At 33.6% G+C, this 26,463-nt stretch overlaps 1 protein-coding gene across 1 annotated transcript; it reads right to left on the bottom strand.

The window, feature by feature from the left end:
* Nucleotides 1-1,124: 1,124 nt before the first annotated feature.
* LOC134700869 (zinc finger protein 271-like) lies at nucleotides 1,125-25,041 on the bottom strand. The gene is made up of 3 exons (XM_063562025.1): nucleotides 24,941-25,041; nucleotides 17,801-19,172; nucleotides 1,125-3,168 (listed from the first exon to the last, which is right to left on the bottom strand). The coding sequence occupies exons 2-3, from the start codon at nucleotides 19,125-19,127 to the stop codon at nucleotides 1,697-1,699; spliced, it is 2,799 nt and encodes a 932-aa protein (XP_063418095.1). The 5' UTR covers nucleotides 19,128-19,172; nucleotides 24,941-25,041; the 3' UTR covers nucleotides 1,125-1,696.
* Nucleotides 25,042-26,463: the final 1,422 nt, after the last annotated feature.

Consider the following 26,463-nt stretch of genomic DNA (forward strand, 5'->3'; position numbering starts at 1 on the left):
GTTTAATTCACTCAAAAACAATTTTAAAACTTGCGATGTTTAAGCAGGAAGTTTCCAAAGCATGTGTAAAAGAAGAAATTAACCGGTGAGAGTGGAAATCCGTATATGACAGATATCCCTATAGTACGACTTTGAAAGTATAACAGTTCAATCCTTTTGTAAAACAGTCTTTAATATACCTATCACATTAATGTTTGAAGGGTCTTAAGCTTATTCAAACCATATAAGTCGGTATGAAACACCAAAACGGAATGAACAATAACCGATTACGTCTTGTAGTTTACAAATTCTAAAACTGGTTTCCGTCAAACTACAACACTTTGTTCGAGTGTAGTGGAATTCAAGTAGAAACCAGTGTAAACTGGGTCCTGGCTGATTTAATACTACACAATGATGCATAATGATAACACAAGCAGATTCCAGTTTGTATGGAAAATAGTAAATACGAAACCAAGCGCGGTAGGCAGAGAAATGAAATGAAGTTCAGGTCGGCAGTTATGGAACAATGACTGCGTCATTTTCCAAAAAGCATGGCTATTGAGCACCTGTTTAACATGTACAATCAGATAATAATTGTTTATTTTTTACTGGTTAGAACTACTTGTTTACATACTTAACCATCATTCCATACACCAATTATAGTTGACCTGTTGGTTATAATACTTGAAAACAGACCAAAACACAAAAGCTTAACACTGACCAATGAACCATGATAATATTAAGGTCAATATCAGATGAAACCTGCTAGACAAACCTGTACCCATTACAGTCATTCCATACACCACATATAGTTATACTACAGTTTACAGTATTTGAGAGACAGACCTTGTACATAAAGTTGTCGGTTAGTTTTCTCTCTTAATTGTTCTATATATGTCATTCCGGGGCCTTTCAAGGATGGCTGCGGTATTGGCGTTGCTCCCTGTTGAAGGAACTACCATGACCTTCAATAGCTTTTCTTTTATATTTTTGTGTCATTTGGTCATTTGTGAAGAGTAGTCACATTAGCAATCATACCACATATTCTTCTTGTTTAAAGTTTTATCCCACAAACATTCCCGACATGTCATTGTCATATTACAATTTATTAATGTTTTAATATAATACATGATATAGATAAATTCACAGATGAACTTTCATGGATATGATCCTTTAAACATAGAAATAACATTCATTTGGTTATCAATATACAATGATATATATGTATACCATGGTATACTTAAGTACAATTCAACTTTAACCTTTTCATTATCAATATACAGAAATCACAGTTTAAAGACTATCTTTATGTGTTCTGATTTATCTACGTGTTCTTATACATCTCTATGAGCAATGAGTCATCATTTCAGATATTGTTTGGCCCATAATATAAACCTCGCACCAAATGACAGGTATATGTTTCCATTCATATATCAGTTTCCATTATTATACAACACAATTACTTCAGGCCATATTAAATATTAATAGGTTTGTTTGTCCAAACACTACCTACCCAGAAAAAAGCTGCCTACTCAAATTCTTTTATTGTCCTGATTTGAAGAATTTTTTTTTAATCAAATATCATAGGCATGAAGACTAATAAACATCTCATACTTCAATTTCTATTTTTGAAAACAAAAGGAAATGCCTACCTACCTACCCACTGTCTCAACCTTTGGGTAGGGTTTGGGCAAACCAAATATTTTTAAGTGTGGCCTCACATATCTAAGGGTTTGTTATCTGCTTTATCCTCAGTGTGTATTCTTATGTGTATCTTTAAACTGTCAAGTTGTCTAAACCATTTGCCACATACACCACAGTCACAAGGTTTATCATCTGTATGTGTTCTCATGTGAATCTGTAAACTATTACGATGACTAAACGCTTTCCTACATACATCACAGTCATAAGGTTTAACCCCTGTATGTGTTCTCATGTGAATCTGAAAACTATTATGATAACTAAACGCTTTCCCACATTTATCACAGTCATAAGGTTTATAGCCTGTATGTATTCTCATGTGCATTTGTAAACCAGCAAGCTGAGTAAACCTTTTACCACATACATCACACGCATGAGGTTTATCTCCAGTATGTATTCTCATATGATTTTTCAAACTACCATTCTCACTAAACCTTTTACCACACACATTACATTCATGAGGTTTGTAACCTGTATGTGTTCTTATGTGTCTCTGTAAATGACCAAGCTGACCGAACCTTTTATCACAGAGAACACAGACATGAGGTTTGTCACCTGTATGTGTTTTTACATGTATCTGTAAATGACCAAGCTGACTGAACCTTTTATCACAGAGAACACACTCATGAGGTTTGTCACCTGTATGTATTGTCATGTGTCTCTGTAAATTACTTTTCTCACTAAAGCCTTTACCACATACATCACAGTTATAAGGTTTGTCACCTGTATGTGTTTTTGCATGTGTTTTTAAATTACCTTTCTCACTAAATCCTTTACCACATACACAACAGTCATAAGGTTTGTCACCTGTATGTGTTTTTGCATGTGTTTTTAAATTACCTTGATCAATAAATCCTTTACCACATACATCACAGTCAAAAAGTTTAACACCTGTATGTGTTCTCATGTGTTTCTTTAAACTTCCTTGCTCACTAAATCTTTTACCACATTCATCACATTCATAAGGTGTGTCACCATGATGTATTCTCATGTGTCTTTGTACATAACGAAGCTGTCTGAATCCTTTACCACATAAATCACACTTATGAGGTTTTTCACTAGTATGTGTTTGCAAGTGGCTCTTTAGGTCATCATTTCGTTTAAATTCTTTAACACATACATCACATTTATAAGGTTTTTCACTAGTATGTATTCTCATGTGTTTCTGTAAGTTATCATTTTCACTAAACCCTTTCCCACAAACATCACATTTATGAGGTTTATCACCAGTATGTGTTCTCACGTGTCTTTTTAAATCACCCCTTTGACTAAATTCTTTAGCACACACATCACATTTATAAGGTTTTTCACCCGTATGTGTACTCATGTGTCTCTTTAAGTTACCTCTTCGACTAAATGTTTTAGCACAGACATCACATTTATGTTGTGTTTTATCCTCCTGTGTGTCTATGTGTCTCTGTATAGTACCGTTGGCTGTGCCTAAATCCTCTCCTCCCTCTAACATCTTAAAAGGTCCTCTTGATAATGTTTATCTCCAGTAGATGTGTTCCTGTACAACTCTGTCATGTCTGTAAGGAACAAACATTATTTAGACATATAATGGTTTAATTTTTAAATTGTTATTTGGATGGAGAGTTGTCTCATTGGCACTCACACCACATCTTCCTATATCTATATAAACCTTTTGATACCTTTCTGCAATTTACCTGGGAGTATAATAGTCCCAGAATTTACACATATAATATCATCATGACTGAGCAATGATCATGTATATAAAACTGAGGGGGAATAGGAGGGGTCATGATCATGAAATCATGGGCTTAAGACACGAAATCCCGGGCTTAAAAATACTAAATCCGGAGGTCCTGAAATCCGAAAAAAAGAGTCAATCCCGAAATCCCTAGCTTTAAAACAGACGATCCCTGCGTCCCGAAAATAGTTCCTATCCCCCCTCATATCTATTTTGATATTGAATTCTCTCTTTGAAACAACTAATCATGTCGAATCAAAGAATTCAACTTTTCTATATAACTAATATAGTACAAAGGTGTAGATTAACTAGAGGCTCTAAAGAGCCTGTGTCGCTCACCTTGGTATATGTGAATTAAACAAAGGAAGCAGATCTAGACAGTTCATGACAAAATTGTGTTTAGGGGATTGTGATGTGTTTGAACATCTTACTTTACTGAACATTCTCGCTGCTTACAATTATCTCTATCTATAATGAACTTGTCCATGTAGTTTCAATGGAAAATGTTAGTAAAAATTTACAAATTTTATGAAAATTGTTAAAAATTGATTATAAAGGACAATAATTTCTCAGGGGGTCAATTGACCATCTTGGTCATTTCGACTTATTTTTTAGTCTTAAATTGCTGTACATTATTGCTGTCTACAGTTCTATCTATAACAATATTCAAGATAATAACCCAAAACAGCAAAATTTCCTTAAAATTACCAATTCAGGGGCAGCAACCTAACAACTAGTTGTCCGATTCATGTAAAAATTTCAGGGCAGATAGATCTTGACCAGATAAATAATTTTATTCCTTGACAGATTTGCTCTGAATGCTTTGGTTTTTGAGTTATAAGCCAAAAACTGCATTTTACCCCTATGTTCTATTTTCAGCCGTAGTGGCCATCTTGGTTGGTTTGCCCGGTCACAAAACACAATTTCTAATCTAGATAGACTAATAATGATTCTGGCTATGTTTGGTAAAATTTGGCCCAGTAGTTTCAGAGGAGAAGATTTTTGTAAAAGTTAACTAAGACTTACTAAAAATGGTTAAAAATTTACTTTAAAGGGTAATAACTCCTAAAGGGGTCACCTGACCATTTTGGTCCTGTTGACTTATTTGTAAATCTTACTTTGCTAAACATTTTCGGTGTTTACAGTTTATCTCTATCCATAATAATATTCAAGATAATATCCAAAAACAGCAAAATTTCCTTAAAATTACCAATTTAGGGGCAGCAACCCAACAACAGGTTGTCTCATTTACCTTAAAATTTCAGGGCAGATAGATCTTGACTAGATAAATAATTTTACCCCTTGTCAGATTTGCTCTAAATGCTTTGGTTTTTGAGTTATAAGCTGAAAACTGCATTTTATCCCTATGTTCTATTTTTAGCCATGGCGGCCATCTTGGATGGTTGGCCGGGTAATTAAACACAAAGTTTAAACTAAATACATCAATGATGATTGTGGCCAAGTTTGGTTTAATTTGGCTTTGTAGTTTCAGAGGAGAAGATTTTTGTAAAAGATCATGGAGATTTACGAAAAATGGTTAAAAATTGACTATAAAGGACAATAACTCCTAAAGGGGTCAACTGATTATTTTGGTCATGTTGACTTATTTGTAAATCTTACTTTGCTGAACAATATTGCTGATTACAGTTTATTTCCATCTATAATAATATTCAAGATAATAACCAAAAACAGTAAAATTTCCTTAAAATTACCAATTTAGGGGCAGCAACCCAACAATGGGATGTCTGATTCATCTGAAAATTTCAAGGCAGATAGATCTTGACCTGATAACTAATTTAACCCATATGTCAGATTTGCTCTAAATGCTTTGGTTTTTGAGTTATAAGCCGAAAACTGCATTTTACCCCTATGTTCTATTTTTAGCCATGGCGGCCATCTTGGATGGTTGGCCGGGTAATTAAACACAAACTTTAAACAAGATACATCAATAATGATTGTGGCCAAGTTTGGTTTAATTTGGCCCAGTAGTTTCAGAGGAGAAGATTTTTGTAAAAGTTAACGACGACGGACGCAGGATGACGACGACGACGACGACACCGACGATGACGACGACGGACGCCAAGTGATGGGAAAAGCTCACTTGGCCTTTCGGCCAGGTGAGCTAAAAATTACACCACTCCAGGCCCTTTTGTTTTCCACGTAATTAATATTGCCAATAATTAAGAAGTTCCGGGTCAAGTCCGATACCGATACCAATAGTATATTCACCTGTTACCTATTACCTTATCTGTACGTTCCGCATCAGACAGGTGCACCAACAAATGGTGTATTCATGATTGATATGCTATATACACGGGTCATAATCACAGGGTTGACACTACTAAATTGTCAAATTGTTACCTATTGTAGTATTGTAATCAGTAAGACTTTCTAAGATAACAATACGAATACTAAAAATCTGGACAAAAAATAAGGCGTATAGGTACAGTTTTCAATTTGTTAACGGGCATGACGTAAAAAAATTGAATCAAAGAATTCAAATTTATTTATAACTAATATAGGACAATGCTGTTGATTAAAAATTACTCCATTCCAGGACCTTTTGTTTTCCAAATAATTAATATTACCAATAATTGATAAGTTCCAGTTCGACGGGTTCAAACAGAAAGATTTGAAAGCAGAGAGAACTGTGTATCTTATAATCGGCATAACTTTATCAGATGGCAATACTAATACTAAAATAAGGCTTGAGCATAGTTATACAATTTACTTCAGTCACGGACCCGCGATATCATGCCGGGGTGTGTTACCTTATCTGTACGTTCCGCTTATAGTTGCTATTGTGTGGGTTATTTGCCCCTATCTATTACCTAGTTGTTGCATAAATCTATTTTTGTAATATTAAAAAATCAGATATGTCCTTTCCTTCTGAAAATAGATTGTTGAAAGGGTCCCAGTTGCAATGTTTTTTCTTAAAGGTACGGTACACGTGGAGAGGAAAACATTTCGATCTTCACTTTCTTTATCAAATTTGCGTTAGCCATATCGTCATAATTCTTTTCGTACTTCTCGGGACTTAAAATAACATTTAGCAATGAATTAAAACGAAATGAAGTCAGCATAGGAATCCAAAAGTTCTAATAAGGGACAAGTAAATACAGAATTATGTAAATAAAATTAGAAAAAAAACTTGCTTATTTTTAGTTCAAGAGTATATATATCGACGATAGTATATATTTCAGAGATGGGTCTGATTACTTTCAATGTCATTGATTAAATTACAATTACTTGTCATTTGTACGATTAAATTAAATTTATGATTACATCATTTCTGAAAGTATCTGATTAAATTAATGATTACATTGGCAAAGTAATGATTACATCTGATTACAATGAAATGTTTAATCAAATTGTAAACAATATTTAAGTACTAAAAATCATTGCATTTTACATGTCCATTTTAAAAAAAATTAAACAACATATTTGTCCAACTTTTAATTTAGTTTGTGCTAATTAGATAAATTTTCATGTCTGATTAATCTTTTATCATTTATCATACATTTCCCTACAGCTATACCCAATTGGTAATTGCAATAAAAACAAACCTTAATTAGTCTCCTACCTGTCAATTCAAAGTTGACAAAAATCACAAAAATTAACAAAAGATTATAATTCAGGGTTTAAGAAAAGTATTACTTGAATATATAACAGTTATGTTCAAAAATTAATATGAAGATCATTATAAAACGATGAATATACATGTATGTACAATATATTTTACTAAGATAAAAGGTATATAATTGTATTATATGTCACTGCTTAGGCTAATGATGACTTTTCAATACTGTAACAGTTTATCTTTTACTAAAAGTAGACATGCTTAAAGTAACTAAACCATTTTAGCATGTTAAAAATTTATCAAATATGAATAACAAAGAGGTTCATTTAATGACCAAAAACAGAATTTCAGATTTTTTTCATTGTAATCAGAATGTAATCAAAAAGTAATCATGATTACAGGGTATTTTGAAAAGTAATTGATTAAATTAAATGACATGTAATCAGATTTTTGCCTGATTAATGATTACACTGATTACTTGAAAAATTGTAATCAATTACAGCTGATTTATGATTACAATTACAATTACCCCAAGTCTGATATATTTCATTTTAGTTGATGAGTGAACACACACATTCGAATATCGTGTTATAGAAGCTTGAGGGGTGACTTGGAATTAATAATGCAATTGAAAAACTATTTCACTCAATTGAATAAAAAATGGAGGAGTTAAAACCCCAATTTGTTAATTCTAATCTGGAGCTCTGTGCAGCATGTTAATGTCAACATTATTTACCGGGCTCACGACTCAGTGTCGACATGACTGAAGGCTGTACATGTTTGAACATCAACCTTAGTCCAAATAATTATAACATCTGGCTGGGTTATTTTTTTCTGAGAAGCTGTCACAGAAAAAATAAAGTACATTTTGTCATGTTTGTACATGTACATGCAACCTTTTCAGACGTCATAATTATTTGGATTTAAAAATTAGCCTGATTATTCTATAGTAATCAAGATTATAGGTCAAAGAAATCCAAATAATTATGATTATGATGCTGTCCCAGAAAAAACAATGAAAATAGTCTTGCTGTCAACACCCCCCTCCCCCCCCAAAAAAATGAATAAAGTAAAATAAATAAAATACACTTGCCAGACGTCATAATTCAAATTATTTGGACTACTTGACCTTTAATAAATCATGATAATCATGATGATAATTGTTAACTTTTCAGGCATTGTACATTGTTGTGACTTGGTGTGATGTCTCATTGGAACATACATGTATGTCATATATTCTTATATACAGTAAATAAACTGTTGGTTTCAGTGGCGGATCCAGGGGGAGAGTTTGGGGGTTGGAACTCCCCCTTTTTTGGACAATCAGTGCATTTGAATGGGGATAGTAAGCCCCCCCCCCTTTTCTCCCTTTTTTGTCCTGGGTTGGGAATCTCCCTTTTTAAAATGGCTGAATCCGACCCTGGGTTTTATAATTTAGCAATCATAAACAGTAAAATATAAATACATACATGTATATGTTTCTCTCTGTCATAACACAACAGTTGAACGTTTTAATAATTTACGATCATTAACCGTCTCAAAATAGCAAATATAAGTCTGTACGAGTGAGTACTATCTTGTTTGGCTTTAACGTTATAAACATCATCAAGTCTACCTATATGTTATTCACACCGGTTTGTAAAATGTAACATAATCATTGTCTTCCCATTTTTGTTTACTTTCTCTTTCCAGGGATAATATAGGTGGAGGGAAAGAAACCAACGTTATCATTCCAGATCCCCTACCTAAATTATCTGAAAGTTTCTCCTATGTCAGGCGAACCACAATTACTGTGAAGATATTATAAGGATTGAAGTTTCGATACAAAACAAATGCGTGCATTATTCATTTATCGAGGACTTATGTAATATAGGGTAGTAAGATTTTTATGGGTAGACTTAAAATGGCAGTATGCATTAAATTCTACTACCTATAGATATAGCCCAGCAAGCATCAAATTATGTGAATTAAATTATAATAGCACAAGTATTAAATGGCTTCTTTTTTTAATATAAGACATTTAAACCAGCATGTGTCCACATGTCTCTCTGCATAGGCGGATCAGGGGGGGGGGGGGGGGCGGCTGGGGGGCCTAGGCCCCTCCCTTTTGTTGAAATTTTTTTGGTTGATTATGAATTCTTTTATAAGGATTCACTGAAAACATGACTGCAGCCCCATCCCCGCCCCCCTTTTAGAGAAATCAGTACGCCCCCCCCCCCCCCTTTTAGGAAAAAATCTGGATCCGCCATTGCTCTGTAAGTTAAACCTCTTAAATCCAGTTATATTTATTCATATATAGTCAAGTATTTGAATAGTAGGAATAAGTGAATAATCCACATGATATAAAAACCATGACTATTATTTTTTCAAGGACTAGCCAAATCATTAGAATGCAAGGCAAAACGTACTAATAATGAAAACACTGAGAAGAATTTAAGCTCCCGAGAAATACAGTTAAAACTTTATTAGAACATGTTAAAGTAGCACATCAAAAGTTTTAAACTATATATCACAACTTATTGGTAGTAGACGAATAGGGTGAGAGAAAAACACCTAAACAAAAATTGTACTAAAATAAGCTTACTTTTAGGGAGGGTAATTGAAATGTGTTTTAACGTGATGCTACTATCATTACATTGTGGAAAAACCTTTCTTTGGTGTTTCTCACGGATGCAATACATAAGAAATGTTTTTGAAACCCTTACTTCCGGTAATATTCAAAATGGCGGACATAGAAATATAAATTACTTATTTTAATATTCAACTTTTTTTCAAAATGTAAAGAAAATTTTATTTTTTTGTGCTGGTCATTAAATTTCTGGCTTTAAGTAATCCTCAAAACCACTAGTCTAATTCTATTCTGTTGTAAATGTTTAAATTCAAATTTAACACTTCCAGAAAAAGAAAAAAAAAACAATATGGCGCGGATAATTTCAAGATGAGTCCTCAATCCATATCTTCAAATGTTAAGTATGGATAGATTTATTAAAATAAAATCACTATAGAACTGAAACATCTTTTAAATTACTACTATTCGACCAAAAATACATGTTTATACACGGTCACCACCATCACATGTACACAAGGCGGTGCACGGGAGACCCGATTTTCCACATTAATAACGACCGCGGCATTCTTTCTTACATCCACAATGTACAAGCTTCTAAAAAAATGAGGAGGCCTTAGAAAGAGATTTTTTAAAAGGGATCATCTTTGTCCCTTCGCAATCCCTTAGCGCCTGGACTGGGTAGCACAAGAGCCCATTCCCACTCGTCCCCGAAACACCTGCCTTAGTATATTGCACGTTTAACATGCTGGATAAGACTAGACCAAATTGAGGGAATAGCCCCAATTAGCCTTCCCTTTTGTGCAAATATATATTTTCTTGCTTCGTTAACCATGTTATTTAAGTTGTGCTATTAAGTTTGTGCGATCTTACAGTAAAACCACGGTCATTTATGTAGATCAATCATCATTCTTTATGTTAAAGTCACATCTTCAAAATGATTGTAACAACTGGCGTGGCATTACACTACTTTCCATTCCAAGTAAGATTATGGCAAAAATCATAATAACACGAATTGCAAACTCTATTGATGATCTATTGCGAAAAGAACAAGCAGGTTTTCGCCCGAGGAGAGGTTGCATCGACCAAATATTTACATTAAGACAAATTATGGAACAATGCACAGAATGGCAACGGCAGCTATATATATAAACTTTGTTGACCTCGAGAAAGCATTTGACAGCATCCATATGGAAAAATATTAATATCATATGGCATTCCACTACATCTTATTGACCTAAAAAAAAGCATTCTACAAGAGATTTCGTTGCAGGGTTGGATACAGTAATATACTTCCATGTAAAATCATTATAGTCATTGACTGGATAATGAGACAAACAACAGCTAATACACCAAGAGGCATAAGATGGGGGCACTTTCACCACTTTGGAAGACCTACGATTTTGCGGATGACTTAGCATTAATATTTTCGAAGGTGTGAGGTCGAAGGTTTGAATTGACCAATGGAAACGATCGTTCCTTAGAGAGTTAGTCTAATAAAGTTTGTTTGACTGATTACGTCGCACTACCTTTCGCTAAGCTAAGCTGCATATGAGTGTAGCATTAATGTCTCAACATATTCAAGATAAGACCTCAGAGGTAGAAAAATATTCAGGACAGATGGGGCTGAAAATCAAGGTAAAGAAAACTGAAGTCATGACACTTAATGTAAACAACCCAGGGTCAGTATTGCTGGATAAAAACCTTACCACACGTTGATACCTTCACAGACTTCACATACATAGGCAGCACTGTTACTACCAATGGCGGCGCAAAATGTGACCTCAGAGGTAGAAAAATATTCTGGACAGATGGGACTGATAATCAAGGTAAAGAAAACTGAAGTCATGACACTTAATGTAAACAACCCAGGGTCAGTATTGCTGGATAAAAACCTTACCACACGTTGTACGGGGCGCCGAATGGGACTCTTGTGGTTTTGTACTCAAAATTCAATTTTGTACGGACAAAAGTGACTTTTGTTCAACAAAAATGAGTTCTGTTTAACGAAATTTGTATCATACTACAAATTTAAAATGTTGTCATACAAAATTATCTATCAGCGGACAAAAGTCACTTTTGTCATGACAAAATTCATTTTTGTTACACAGACTTGACTTTTGTTACCTAATTTGACACAATTGGGCGACAAAAGTCAATTTTGTATTCAAATTCGTTTAGTTTCGTTTCTGTGAACTAATTTGCATACAAAATCGATTTTTGTGAGACAAAATTGACTTTTGTGAGACAAAATTGACTTTTGTGAGACAAAATTGACAAAATTGACTTTTGTCTCAACAAAATTGACTTTTGTGAGACAAAATTGACTTTTGTCTCAACAAAATTGACAAAATTGAATTTTGTCTTAACAAAATTGACAAAATTGAATTTTGTCTCAACAAAATTGATTTTTGTCTCAACAAAATTGATTTTTGTCTCACGAAAGTCAATTTTGTCTCACGAAAATCAATTTTGTCGTCACAAAAATGAATTTTGTCGTCACAAAAAATGAATTTTGTCGTCACAAAATTGACTTTTGTCTCAACAAAATTTACAAAATTGACTTTTGTCTCAACAAAATTGACAAAATTGACTTTTGTATCGACAAAATTGACTTTTGTCTCAACAAAATTAACAAAATTGACTTTTGTCTCAACAAAATTGACAAAATTGATTTTTGTCTCAACAAAATTGACTTTAGTCTCAACAAAATTAACAAATTGATTTTTGTCTCAACAAAATTAACAAAATTGACAAAATTGAATTTTGTCTCACAAAAGTCAATTTTGTCTCACAAAAGTCAATTTTGTCTCACAAAAGTTAATTTTGTCTCACAAAAGTTAATTTTGTCTCACAAAAGTTAATTTTGTCTCACAAAAGTTAATTTTGTCTCACAAAATTGAATCTTACCTGTTACTACCAATGGCGGCGCAAAATGTGACCTCAGAGGTAGAAAAATATTCAGGACAGATGGGGCTGAAAATCAAGGTAAAGAAAACTGAAGTCATGACACTTAATGTAAACAACCCAGGGTCAGTATTGCTGGATAAAAACCTTACCACACGTTGATATCTTCTCAGAATTCACATACATTGGCAGCACTGTTACTACCAATGGCGGCGCAAAATGTGACCTCAGAGGTAGAAAAATATTCAGGACAGATGGGGCTGATAATCAAGGTAAAGAAAACTGAAGTCATGACACTTAATGTAAACAACCCAGGGTCAGTATTGCTGGATAAAAACCTTACCACAAGTTGATACCTTCACAGACTTCACATACATTGGCAGCACTGTTACTACCAATGGCGGCGCAAAATGTGACCTCAGAGGTAGAAAATATTCAGGACAGATGGGACTGATAATCAAGGTAAAGAAAACTGAAGTCATGACACTTAATGTAAACAACCCAGGGTCAGTATTGCTGGATAAAAACCTTACCACACGTTGATACCTTCACAGACTTCACATACCTTGGCAGCACTGTTACTACCAATGGCGGCGCAAAATGTGAAGACTATCAAAGACAAGGTCAGATCTTTACAACCTGCAGGCTGTATGGAGATCTGGTCAATATACCATCTGGACCAAACTCAAACTTTACAGCAGCTGTGTCTTGCCTGCATAGGAACCAATTCCAACAAACATTTAATTTTAATATCACACGTTTATATGTTTTTAATGAGCACCATATTTAATGACTGAATTAAAACTTGCGTGATGGGTCTTAGGCCCCTTGCATTTCAACGATGTAGACGAAGATGAGGCCATGGACAAATAAAAGATGAACACTTCGCAAGATAAGGCATCTTCAAAGTCGGGAACCTGATGTGCAGTGCCGTGGTTCATAATTGTTTTCTAAATTGAACTTCTAGAATTTTGGTATTGTGGCTCCTTTATTTAGCACGCCCTCAATGGAATCAAGAACAGGGTAATGTAATGTGCTGTCTTGTGTGTTTAACATTTGATTTTATGAAACTGTCATGATGATTTATTTGTCTAGATTGTATGGAACACAAATAGTGTGCATAAGACAGTTTTGGCGTTCTATAATTGTAATGTGTATGTCATAATTTGTAATTATTCCATTGAATCTGTAATGCCGGAATAAAACCATGACTCCATGGCTCCGTTGCTTTCTATGAACAAGAGTGCATATGCTGAAATGTCTCACCTTCTTTACTAATCATTGCTATTATGTTGAGAGTCCTAAGTATAAAGCTTTATTACATTATACAACTGTCACATAAACTTAACATTAACCAAGATAACTAAAAGACCGATGAACCATGAAAATGAGATCAAGGTCAGATGAAACATCATGACATGTCAGGCAGATTATATTTTTTTTTTTTAAACCGGTTTTCTTCTAAAGTGAATATTGATTGGTTAAATATTTCTCAGTGATGTCCTGCCATGGCTTTGTTTGAAATTGTTTGTTAGCTTTTTGGTCATGAATGTTTGTCTCTAATATTTAATTAACTGTGCATTTGTATTCAGATATCGCAGATCAAATTTATTTGTTCATCGTGAAATCATACGTTTTTTGATTGAGTTAAGTCTGCCAATTGATATTTTATCGTGTGTTTTTCTATGTTGTGATGTTATGCTATTGTTTCAGAAAAAGGGAGAAGGTTTGGATCCATTAAAACGTTTAATCCCGCTACAAATGTTTGCACATGTCCTAAGCCAGGAATCTGATGTACAGTAGTTGTCGTTTGTTTATGTAATATATACGTGTTTCTCGTTTTGTTTATATAGATTAGACCGTTGGTTTTCCCGTTTGAATGGTTTTACACTAGTAATTTTGGGGCCCTTTATAGCTTGTTGTTCGGCGTGAGCCAAGGCTCCGTGTTGAAGGCCGTACTTTAACCTATAATGGTTTACTTTTTAAATTGTTATTTGGATGGAGAGTTGTCTCATTGGCACTCACACCACATTTTCCTATATCTATGTACGGTAACAATGCTTCCATAAAACAAATGCAGTTGACCTATTACTTATAGTTTTAAAAAAAAGACCAAAACACAAAAACTTAACTGGAATGAACTGTGAAAATGAGGGTAAGGTCAAATAAAACCTGCGCGACTGACATATATATCATGAAACATTTCCATACACCAAACATAGGTGACCGATGGCATATATAGTATTAGATTAAAAGACCAAAACTCAAAAACTTAACTTTGACCACTAAACGATGAAAATGTGGTCAAGGTCAGATGACATATGACCGCTAGACATGTACACCTTACAATCATTCTTTACAACAAATATAGTAGTCCTATTGCATAAAGTATGAGAAATAAAGACCTAAACACAACCAGGTGCTTCACAGGGCGCAGCTTTATACGACCGCAGAGGTTGAACCCTGAATAGTTGGAGCAGGTATGGACACAACATTCAAGCTTGATACAGCTCTGAATTTAGATTGTGATCCAATTTTTGACATAATATGCGTTTCTTACATGAAACAAATGTCAAGATCTTACAAATCTATTGCACAATATTATGCAATTAACGATTTCTTCTTCAAACTTTCCAAAAATTTGAAAATTTGGGGAGGGGAAAAAATTGAAAACTTCTATCACTCCCTGTTTTGCAATTAGTCCAAAACATGACATTTCTTTATACATAATTTACAAGTAGTGTAAGGGAGGTAAATCGGAACATACCCAACATTGTATGTTAAATGTTTTTGAATTACCTCCCTTACACTGCTTTAAAATTATTTGAATTGTCCATTGACCAGAAAAACCTTTGATACCCCCAATTCCAATATATTTTGAGTCATAACCCCAGAAGTCAATACTTACTATTCATATGGTATGGAAACTTGTGGTATAATTTCAGAGAGACTCATGAACTAAAACAAAAGTTATTGTTAGAAAACTACAAAAATGCTGATTTGTGGCCCCCTTTTTTTGCCCCTTATTCCAAAACTATTGGGAACATAACTCCCAAAATCAATACCAACCTTCCTTTAGTAGTATTGAACCTTTTGGTAAGAATTAATAAAGACCCATTTACTTAAACTAAAGTTATTGTCCGGAAACTACATGTGTCTTCGGACGACGACGACGCAGACGACGACATGATAGCATTATTCGATGCAAACATTTTTTTGCGGTGGTATAAAAACTTCACTATAACCACTGAACCATGAAAATGAGTTTACAGTCATCCCGTACACCACATATAGTTATCCTACAGCTTAGTCATCCCGTACACCATATATAGTTATCCTACAGCTTACAGTCATCCCGTACACCACATATAGTTATCCTACAGCTTACAGTCATCCCGTACACCACATATAGTTATCCTACAGCTTACAGTCATTACAGTATTTGAGAAACGGAGGATGTAAATAAATTTGGCCGTAAGTTTTCTCTCTGAATTGTTTTAAACATTTCATTTAGAGGCCTTTTATAGCTGACTATGCGGTATGGACTTTGCTCATTGTTGAAGGCTGTGTGGTAACCTATGATAATTTCTTTTTGTCTGTGTCATTTGGTCTCTGGTGGAGAGTAGTCGCATTTGCAATCATACCACGTCATATTTTAATTTTTATCTCACAAACATTCCCGATATGTCATTGTCATATCACAATTAAAGTTTTAACATAATTTAATACCCTGATGAACTCTCATACATTCATGACATTGTCATTATCACAACTTATGTTTTAATATAAAAAAAAAAAAAAAAAATCTTTATTGCAAAAAACATGAAACCCTGACGGGTTAAAATGCAAACAGAGTACAATGTATACACAAGTGACAAGAAACATAACTATACATGATAAATGTTTTTAAAAAGTGAAGTTGATATTAATAACATATATCTATATATACATGGTATAGATAAATTCACAGATGAACTTTCATGGATATGGATAAACAAAGAAATAACATTCATTTGGTAAACAATATGTAATTACAATTCAACTTTAACCCTTGCATATTTATACATGTAAATCACTGGAGTGCTTTTGAAGGGTTGTAAAGCATGCATCCACTAGTCTACATACATCACTATCTCTATGTGCTCTTTTATATATTGTTTTCTATATATGAAGGATTAGATTCTAAATTGTGCATCCACTAAATACATCACTAGCTCTATGTGTTCTTATATATCTCTTAGTCTATATGAAGGATAAATTTAGGTTCTAGAGAATACATCCACTACATACATGACATACATCACTATATCTATGTGTTCTTAAACATCTCATCCTGCCCCCTCCCCCACCCCCTATTCTGGGGAAAAATTGGTTGCTTATAAAGGGAATCACTGAAGCATGAGCGGGTCACCTCTTTAATTATAATAGGCAGTCAACGGGCCACTACTTATGAAAATTTCTTGATCCGCCACTGTCATCCTATCAAGCCTATCAACACAGATGTTTGTTCTGATAATTTTAGAAACATAATTAGTCCTTGGATCATTAGTATTCTATATTTAAAGCTACAGTAAAATTAAATAACTTCTTCTAGTGGTTGATTTGTACTACTTAAATAGGTGATTATTAAAGAAAGACTACTCTTACTTTCAGCCTTGTGGAATTCGCCGTTTAGGAATCTACTGCATTATGGGTAATATATGGAAAAGTGTACACCACAACGTTGTGATTGGTCAAAAACGTTCTAAACAATTGAAATGTAACCAATGACGTAACGTTATTTTCATTTTAATGTACAAACAATGAGATTACCCATAGTCCTCTAGTTTCTGAAAAGGCGAATTAATGTAACTTGAATAAGTGATTTAGAAAATCACTCATTTAAGTAATTCCCCTGACTGGTAAATAAAGTACCAACCTGATCAAACCCTTTACCACATTAATCACAGCCCCGGGGACAGACATAAGGTTAATAACCTGTATGTATGCTCATGTGAGTCTTGTTAATTACCAAACTGATCAACCCCTTTACCACATACATCACAGCCCCCGGGACAGACATAAGGTTAATAACCTGTATGTATTCTCATGTGAGTCTGTAAATTCTAAAGCTGACCAAACACTCTACCACATACATCACAGCCCCGGGGACAGACATAAGGTTATTAACCTAAATGTATTCTCATGTGAGTCTGTTAATTCCAAAGCTGACCAAACCCTTTACCACATACATCACAGCCCCGTGGACAGATATAAGGTTAATAACCTGTATGTATTCTCATGTGAGCAGATCTGTAAATAACAAAGCTGACCAAACACTTTACCACATACATCACAATCATGAGGTTTATCATTCATGTATGTGTTCCCATGTGTCTACGTAAATTACCAAGCTGACCAAACATTTTACCACATACATCACAGACATAAGATTTATCACCTGTATGTGTTCTCATGTGAATTCGTAAATTAGATTGCTGCTTAAACGCTTTACCACATACATTACAGTCATGAGGTGTGTCTCCTGTGTGTATTCTCATGTGACTCTGTAAACTACTATGCTGTCTAAACCGTCTATTACACACATTACAGTTATAAGGTGTATCACCTGTATGAGTTCTCATGTGACTCTGTAAACCAGTAAGCTGATTAAACGCTTTACCACACACATCACAGATATGGGGTTTAACACCTGTATGTATTCTCATGTGTCGCTGTAAGTTACTAGAATTAGTCAATTCTTTACCACACACATCACAGTTGTAAGGTGTATCCCCTGTATGTGTTCTCGTGTGACTCTGTAAACTTCTATGCTGACTAAACCGTTCACCACATACATCACATATATAAGGTTTATCATCTGTATGTATTTTCATGTGACTGTGTAAATCACAAAGCTGAGTAAATCGTTTACAACATATATCACAGATATAAGTTTTATCACCTGTATGTGTTCTCATGTGACTCTGTAAACCAGCAAGTTGATTAAACGCTTTACCACAAACATCACAGCTATGGGGTTTAACACCTGTATGTATTCTCATGTGACGCTGTAAGTTACTAGAAATACTAAACCCTTTACCACATTCAGCACAGTTGTGAGGTTTATCGCCTGTATGAGTTATCATGTGACTCAGTAAACTTCCAAGATAACTAAACCGTTTACCACATAAATGACAGCCATGAGGTTTCTCTCCAGTATGTTTACTCATGTGGGCCTTAAGTTGAATTCCTTGAGAAAATTCTCTACCACAAACATCACATTTATAAGGTTTTTCCCCAGTATGTATTCTCATGTGTATCTTTAAGTTACCTCTTCGACAAAATTCTTTAGCACAGACATCACATTTATAAGGTTTTTCACCAGTATGTGTTCTCAAGTGTATTTTTAAGTGCCTTCTTTCACTAAATTTTTTAAAACAAACATCACACTCATGAGGTTTTTCACCAGTATGTGTTTTCAAGTGTGTCTTTATGTGACTACTCTGACTAAATTCTCTTCCACAAACATCACATTTATAAGGTTTTTCACCCGTATGTGTTCTTAAATGTTTCTTTAAGTCACTACCTTGACTAAAATCTTTACCAAACACATCACATGTATGTGTTTTACCAGCCTGTGTGTTGATGTGTCTCTGTAGAGTACCGTTGGTTGTGACTAAATCCTCTCCTCCCTCTAACATCTTACTGATATGTTTATCTGAAGAATGTGCGTTCTTAAAACAAATCTGTAAGGAACAAAAAAATATAAAGACATATAAACATTTTGATACCTTCCTGCAACTTCGCTGTGAATACCACTGTCACTCTAATATAATTATAACCAATTTAACAATTGTCAGTTTATTCTCTTAATTTTGTATGTCATAACCATTTAATGTAACTGTGTTTGTACTTATAGATTATCGTTGATTATCTCAACGAGATTGAATTTCTCGCTCGAGCTGGTACAGCGAAAGTGAGAAAAGCAATCGAGATGAGATGACCAATGATAATCTGTTTATCGCTATTTTACCTGTGACGACGTTGTCAATTTCAATGTCAATTTCGTTAGCAACGCCACGTGGCTCCTTAGTTTCTAGCAATTTTTTTTTCCATATCAAGCGAGAAGCATGATATGAAAATTATCACAAAAAAGATCAAAGGAAAAATGCACAAAATAGCGATAATAATAAATATCGTTGAACATTGTTGATTATCTATACCATGTATCCATATCATAACTATTTTGACATTAAATCTATGCATTTATGCATCTTGATGTTTGGTTAATTCTTATCCATTTTATGCAATACTGCTTATGCTACAGTACACACAGAGATGATGTAATCTCATACTCCCTACACTGTGTAAAAACTTGGTGTCACACCAGGAAACTTTCTCCAAATCTTGGGAGGAAATTGGGAGAAACTTGGAGTAATTCCTCCCTAAAACTCCTTAATTATGTATTACCTTGGTGTGGTTTCTCCCAACACCATGATTATTATTGCTTTGTTTACATTTGAAGTGTGCCAGTAGTTGATGACTACAATAAAAATTTCTTGTGTTTCCTGTCATTAAATGAGTCACAAAAATGATGAAAAGTTTGAGATTTGTTAAATTTAATCAGAGATATATTATAATCGGATTTAATTAACGAATCCTGCACAACTTATTTAAAAATATTTATTAAAAATATCTTCAGCATTTGATCTGACAGTGTTGGTTTTTCATACCTAAGGAACATAATCAAAACAAACAAAAAAACATATTTAAGTGGAGAATAATTAATAGAAAATAAAGAGATATGTTTTAATTGAATTCATTGATTTTTTTTTATAAATTTAAATAATAAATGAAGATCATATCAGTATATAAAAATATAATATGTATCAAATTTATCTACATTATTTTATTTTATTCATTTTTTTGTATCATTACTTTTATTTTTTAAACCATGTATATATTAATATCTAACAAGTCTAAAAGAATTCAACATCACCAAAAACACAATTAAACGAACAATATGTTAGATATTTCGGATAACAGATATCCTTCTTCGGTAATTGCACGATAAAAAATGAATCATGTCAATTCAAATTAAGACTCTATCAAAATCTTGATTTATACAATTTAAGCGAACGCTGGAACAATTTTAAAATTTCCAAACACACCGCAAAGACTACAAAAATATGCCAAAAATAAAAAAAACGTTCTTTACGATGTGAACTGGCACAACTCTAAATTCCCAAAGGTGTTGACAGTTGAGATGTTAAACAACTGCGTGGAAATACAGTCCCAATGAACAGTCATGACCGATCTAAACTGGCAGCCACGTTCTATTACTTAACCTTAGTAAAAAATTATTACTCAATTTTCTTATCATCAAATTACTATATTTTTGGGATGTTTATATACGCAGTCTCTGATGCAACTGCCATACCGTTGTCATATTTTAAATATCATATCAGTTTAGATCGGTCATGACTGTTTATTGGGACTGTATTTCCACGCAGTTGTTTAACATCTCAACTGTCAACACCTTTGGGAATTTAGAGTTGTGCCAGTTCACATCGTAAATAACGTTTTTTTTATTTTTGGCATATTTTTGTAGTCTTTGCGATGTGTTTGGAAATTTTAAAATTGTTCCAGCGTTCGCTTAAATTGTATAAATCAAGATTTTGATAGTCTTAATTTGAATTGACATGATTCATTTTTCATCGTGCAATTACCTAAGAAGGATATCTGTTATCCGAAATATCTAACATAATGTTCGTTTTATTGTGTTTTTGGTGATGTTATATTCTTTTAGACTTGTTATATATTATATTATTTAGTGTACTGCATCATAGAGAATAATACATGGCAAAATACGTATCATATGTCGTATCATCCCGAGACATCAATATCAGCCCAAGGGCCTTTAGGCCCGAGAAATGATATTGGTCGAGGGTGATACGGCATGTGATACGGATTTTGCCATGTATCATACGCTTTATCATATGTTTCAACAGAAGAGTATTATATGAACTGTTTTCTGATCCATAGCACTGGGTTACCTTCAGTTCTACTTTTGTCTTGTTTCAAAGGTCTTAAAAGAACTGATCAATTACTAATCCGAAGCACCTTGGTTACCTTACAATTTGCATGCTGTTGATTTAAAAATATTTTGTTTATTTTTGTAATTTTTACAGTTGCATTTAGTGTGCCAAAAACTATGAAAACTTGACGTTCGTGACGTCACATACAATATGAAAACGACGTTCGTGACGTCATATACCAAACAATGACGTCATTAAAAAAAAATTCAGGAAATTTTTTTTTAGCAAAAAAAAATTAAAACTGACTTTATGTAAAAAAAAAAAAAAGAAAAAGAAAAAAAAGTAGGGGTGTGATAAAGGGTAGGGGTGCGATAAAGGGTATGCGATAAAGGGTAGGGGTGTGATAAAGGGTATGCGATAAAGGGTGCGCATCAAAGTTGAGCGATATGGATTAAACAGCAGGCTATTTATCACATATGTAAAACTAATGTATTTACTACTAAACATATGATAAGTATAGATTATTACATGGCATTTTTCATATCAAACCCTTTATCGGCCCAAGGTTGTGATATCAGCCCAAGAGCCGCAGGCTCGAGGGCTGATATCATGAATGAGGGCCAATAAAGGGTTTGATATGAAAAATGACATGTAATTATCTTTTTATCATATACTTCAGCAGAAGATATAAAGACAAGAACTATTAAAATTTAATTTTGTTTGTCTTTGCACTTTCAGAAAATATTTACAGACAACCAACACAAATTCTTTACTTTAATTGTTTTATTGATAAAACAAAAAAGCATTTTATTTGGTTTTTTTTATGTTCTTCAATAATATTGTCACCTCATTTATGTCTTTCAAAACAAGTTTAACTTAATTCATTTTCGCTCCTCAACTATTTTGGGAAAAGTCTTATCACTCAGTACCTTTTCTGCGTTCTGTTGTTTCAATCAAATTTCCGGAAATGCACGAAGTTGCATGTGATAAACGTCACAGAAATTAACGGAAAGGCATGTGATAACATTCCGGAAGCAGTCAATAAAGGTACCTTTATCAGCCCGCTATGAAAATTCTTAAGAATCTGGTCAATAAACCTAGTAATCCTTTCATAGCCTTTTGATATTTTCAAATGTTATTGAACTGTAAAATGAAAATTTTATTGATATTTTATACAAGTATATGATAAATGTTTATATGATCCATCGCCCCGTAAGATTTTCGTTGACTATTTATTCAGTCATTTAATATATTAATATCTATATATGTTTAAACTGATATTAATACAACTCTATGTAAATATCAAGTTGCCATTCTTAATTATGAAATTTTGAAAGAATGTAAATAATTTTCTAATCTAAAAGTACTTTTTGTATATACTATAATTTTTTAAAATCATTTCATTAACTTTTTTTTATAGCTTTCAGAAATAAAACTAAATAGGAAATTATTGAAATAGAAAGAAGTGAGAAAATAGTTGCCATGTAATTAAATGTCACTGTAAGACCATGTAGTCATGCTTTGTTTATTTTTATTACTTTTACCTGCAATCAACAGGTCATAAAACCCTCCCAGATGGGAGTAATTACTTGGTGTTTTTTGGGAGGGAAAATCTGTGTTTCACAGTGTGACACTGTGTTACACCAGAATCAGTGTTGGGAGTATGAGATTACATCCTCTCTGTGTGTACTGTATATAGTTATACATCAAACCTAATTGGCCACCGTTTCCATGTAAAATGAAAAAAATGTGAAAAAATTATAAATGCTTCATAATTGATGAAACTTAAAACAAATGTTGCCTAGCATATGTAGACATGACTTTTAACTTTGGAATACTCAAAATGGCCACCGTTACCATGGAAACTGCAAAAAATGTGAAAAATGCCTCAAATCTTATAGTTTATTCATGATGAAAATAATGTTGGTAAAAGTTACTATTAATCATATATATATGCATCGCCATGTTAATGTCTGTACGAACTGTGACGCCCGTATATGACACGGAATCCAGGTGTAAAAATCATACTGTATCCTGGCGGCATTGCAGTGTTTTCAAAATGCATGTCCAGGCGCCAACCAGGCGTAAACCAGACGTAAACTAGGCGTACCTGAGGCGTAAACCAGGTGCGCCTAGGTAAAGGCAGCACTCGCACCCGCAAAGTGGAAAGGGATTAATATAAGTTGCAAAACTTGTTTCCCAATCCACTATAAATAAATATGTTTAAACATAAACCAGTTGTAATAAAAATATAAATGATAATACTGCAATTTAACTTAAAGTAAAATATTTTAATGTTATTATCCAAGGATAAAGGTTTCAGGATTTCAAAATTTCTGATAGAACATAATACTTAATAAATTATAGTTATACTCACATTATTATTATTTATCATGTATTACTACTTTCCTTTATTTCACAATTTTCATTAATTCATAGGATTCAGTATTTCTAATTTCAGATTCTTCCAAAAAGCACAAAACAAGCTAATTGTCCCTGAATATATGAAACTGCCATGCGTCAAACTCTTGCCAACTAAATTTAAAGAGCCAAATTTTGAGAAAAAAAAATCCCATGATCCTTTAAACAAAAGCATTATGGGTATTTATATTTACGCCATACCAACAGTTTTATGCCCCTAAGAAAATTTATACCTTGATTTTTTCAATTTACGTAAGAAAACTTACGCCTTGCTTATTTCAATTTATGCCAGGTTTACTACTTTTTTCTACGCCCGTAAGGACTACAAATTTACGTTTCCTGGCTGCTCCTTTACACCTGATTCTAGACACGTAACTACCACTTACGCCTGGTTTACACCTTATTTCCAGGCGTAATACGCCTTATAATTTCGTACTGAGGACTGTGTGTTGAAGGCCTAACTTTGAACTACATTGTGTACTTGTATATTTAAAATTATTGTTAATTTTTCATGAATTACAACTTTGAGAGTTGTCCCTTTCATGCCATTGGCATACATGCTACATTTTCTTATCTTTTATTATAGTAAATAAACTATTGACGTAAAGATATGTCTAACTTGTCTGATAATCAGCATCATCATTGATCATTGCAAATCAATATGACTAAATTGATGTGAGTAATTCAACCATGAACTCAGGGGACGACCATTTGATATTCTGGGGGGGGGGGGGGCTCAGGAGGATTTGTTTTTGATTGGTTATTTATTTTTGTAAACTGAGAGGACAGATTATTCATTTTCTACACTATTGAAGCAAGATTTTTCATTTTCATTAAAGCAAGGGACTGATCATTCATTTTTTACCACTATATTTATGATATTCGAAAGACATACAATTTTTTGAATATTTGTTAATTATGAATAATTAGATATGGAAGATGTGATGTGAGTGCCATTGAGACAACACTCCATCCAAATAACCATTTTAAAAAAGGCAAACCATTAGTATAGTAGGAGTTGTGTGGAATATCTATAGCTACTACTGTCTACATACCCATAATGGGACAGGCGAACGGACATACAGTGGACCAGAATAAAACTAACCAATTGTCTTCTAATCATAACTTACTTTGTTTGTTTGGAAGGGGAAGTATAGGTCGAGGGAAAGAGACGAACGATATATTCTTCAATACGATTTCCTTCCAATGATGGAACACCTCCTCAACGGATACTATAAAATAGCCGTTTTATTTAAGTGCACTGCTACAGAGTTTCTCTGTTTAAAGTGAACATAAAACATTGTTTTCAGATAGAAATTAAGATAAATACCTCAAAAATTAATAAAATTCTTTAGCCTTAGTCGCCTCGGGCACACATGTTGTTATTTAAAGGGACAATAAATCAAACTTTGAGATGTTATTTTTTTTTTGTATTTACATCGTTAGGGACGAGGTCAAAATGGCTATATAAGTTTAATTTGCTATCCTAAACTAATTTTAAGGGTTAAAGAACTAAATATAAAAATTCGATCGTAATTATATATAGGGGCCGTTTTCAGAGCAGAAACTCATCGGCAAACAATGTAGAAAATAGCTTAAAAATAAATAAAAAAACGCGCAAAAAACAAGCTAGGAAGTAATAAAAAGAAAAGAGAAATAGGCCAACTTTTACTGAACTTCCCTATTGTATGTAATTAGTACAATTTATTTTTTTTCTTCCTGAGCATGCGTAAACTGTTTGCCACTTGACAACTATACAAATGAACAGATAAAGCAATCGTAGTAGCAGTTAAGGAAACACTCTTCCCAATGTTTTATCACTAACTACATGTGCAATTGTGTGGATTTGTCCTTTAATTGAGTTCAAGCCGTTTTATGTTTATAATGTAAAATTAAAGAATGGAAATGTGGAATATGTGTCTTCCTATGTTGTGATGTTACACTATTGATAAAACGGCCCTTAAACCCGCAGCATTTTTTTGTACATGTCCTCAACCAGAAACATGATGTTCAATAGTTGTCGTTTGTTGATAAGGTTCATATTTAGTGTTTCTCGTTTCTCTGGGTTTTTTTTAATTTTGTAAAGATGAGACCGATGATATGACCGAGTTCCCGTTTGAATGGGTTTCTCTAGTCATTTCAGTTTAGGGCCCTTGTAGTTAGCTGTCCGGTGTGAGCCAAGTTCGGTGTTGAAAACCGTACTTTGACCTATAATTGTTTACCTTGGTTTTCCCGTTTGAATGGTTTTACACTTGTGATTTTAGGGGGCCCTTTATAGCTTGCTGTTCGGTGTGAGCCCACTAGGAGGCTCAATATTGAAGACCGTACTTTGACCTATAATGATTTACTTTCACAATGTTTGTCTTGGGTGGACAGTTGTTTCATTAGCACTCATACATCTTTTTATATCTATGGTTTACCATCATGACCATGTACATATAAACTGTACACATCAGATCTTACATGTATATACTAGTATATAGGAGTTAATATGGATCTGAATTATAATCAGATTGCCAGCCAATCATTAAGTCTTCTCACATACGTATTATAAATCAAATTACCCAGCTTGGACTGG

Source organism: Mytilus trossulus, unplaced genomic scaffold (genome assembly GCF_036588685.1).
Source record: "Mytilus trossulus isolate FHL-02 unplaced genomic scaffold, PNRI_Mtr1.1.1.hap1 h1tg000187l__unscaffolded, whole genome shotgun sequence".
Lineage (NCBI taxonomy): Eukaryota > Metazoa > Mollusca > Bivalvia > Mytilida > Mytilidae > Mytilus > Mytilus trossulus.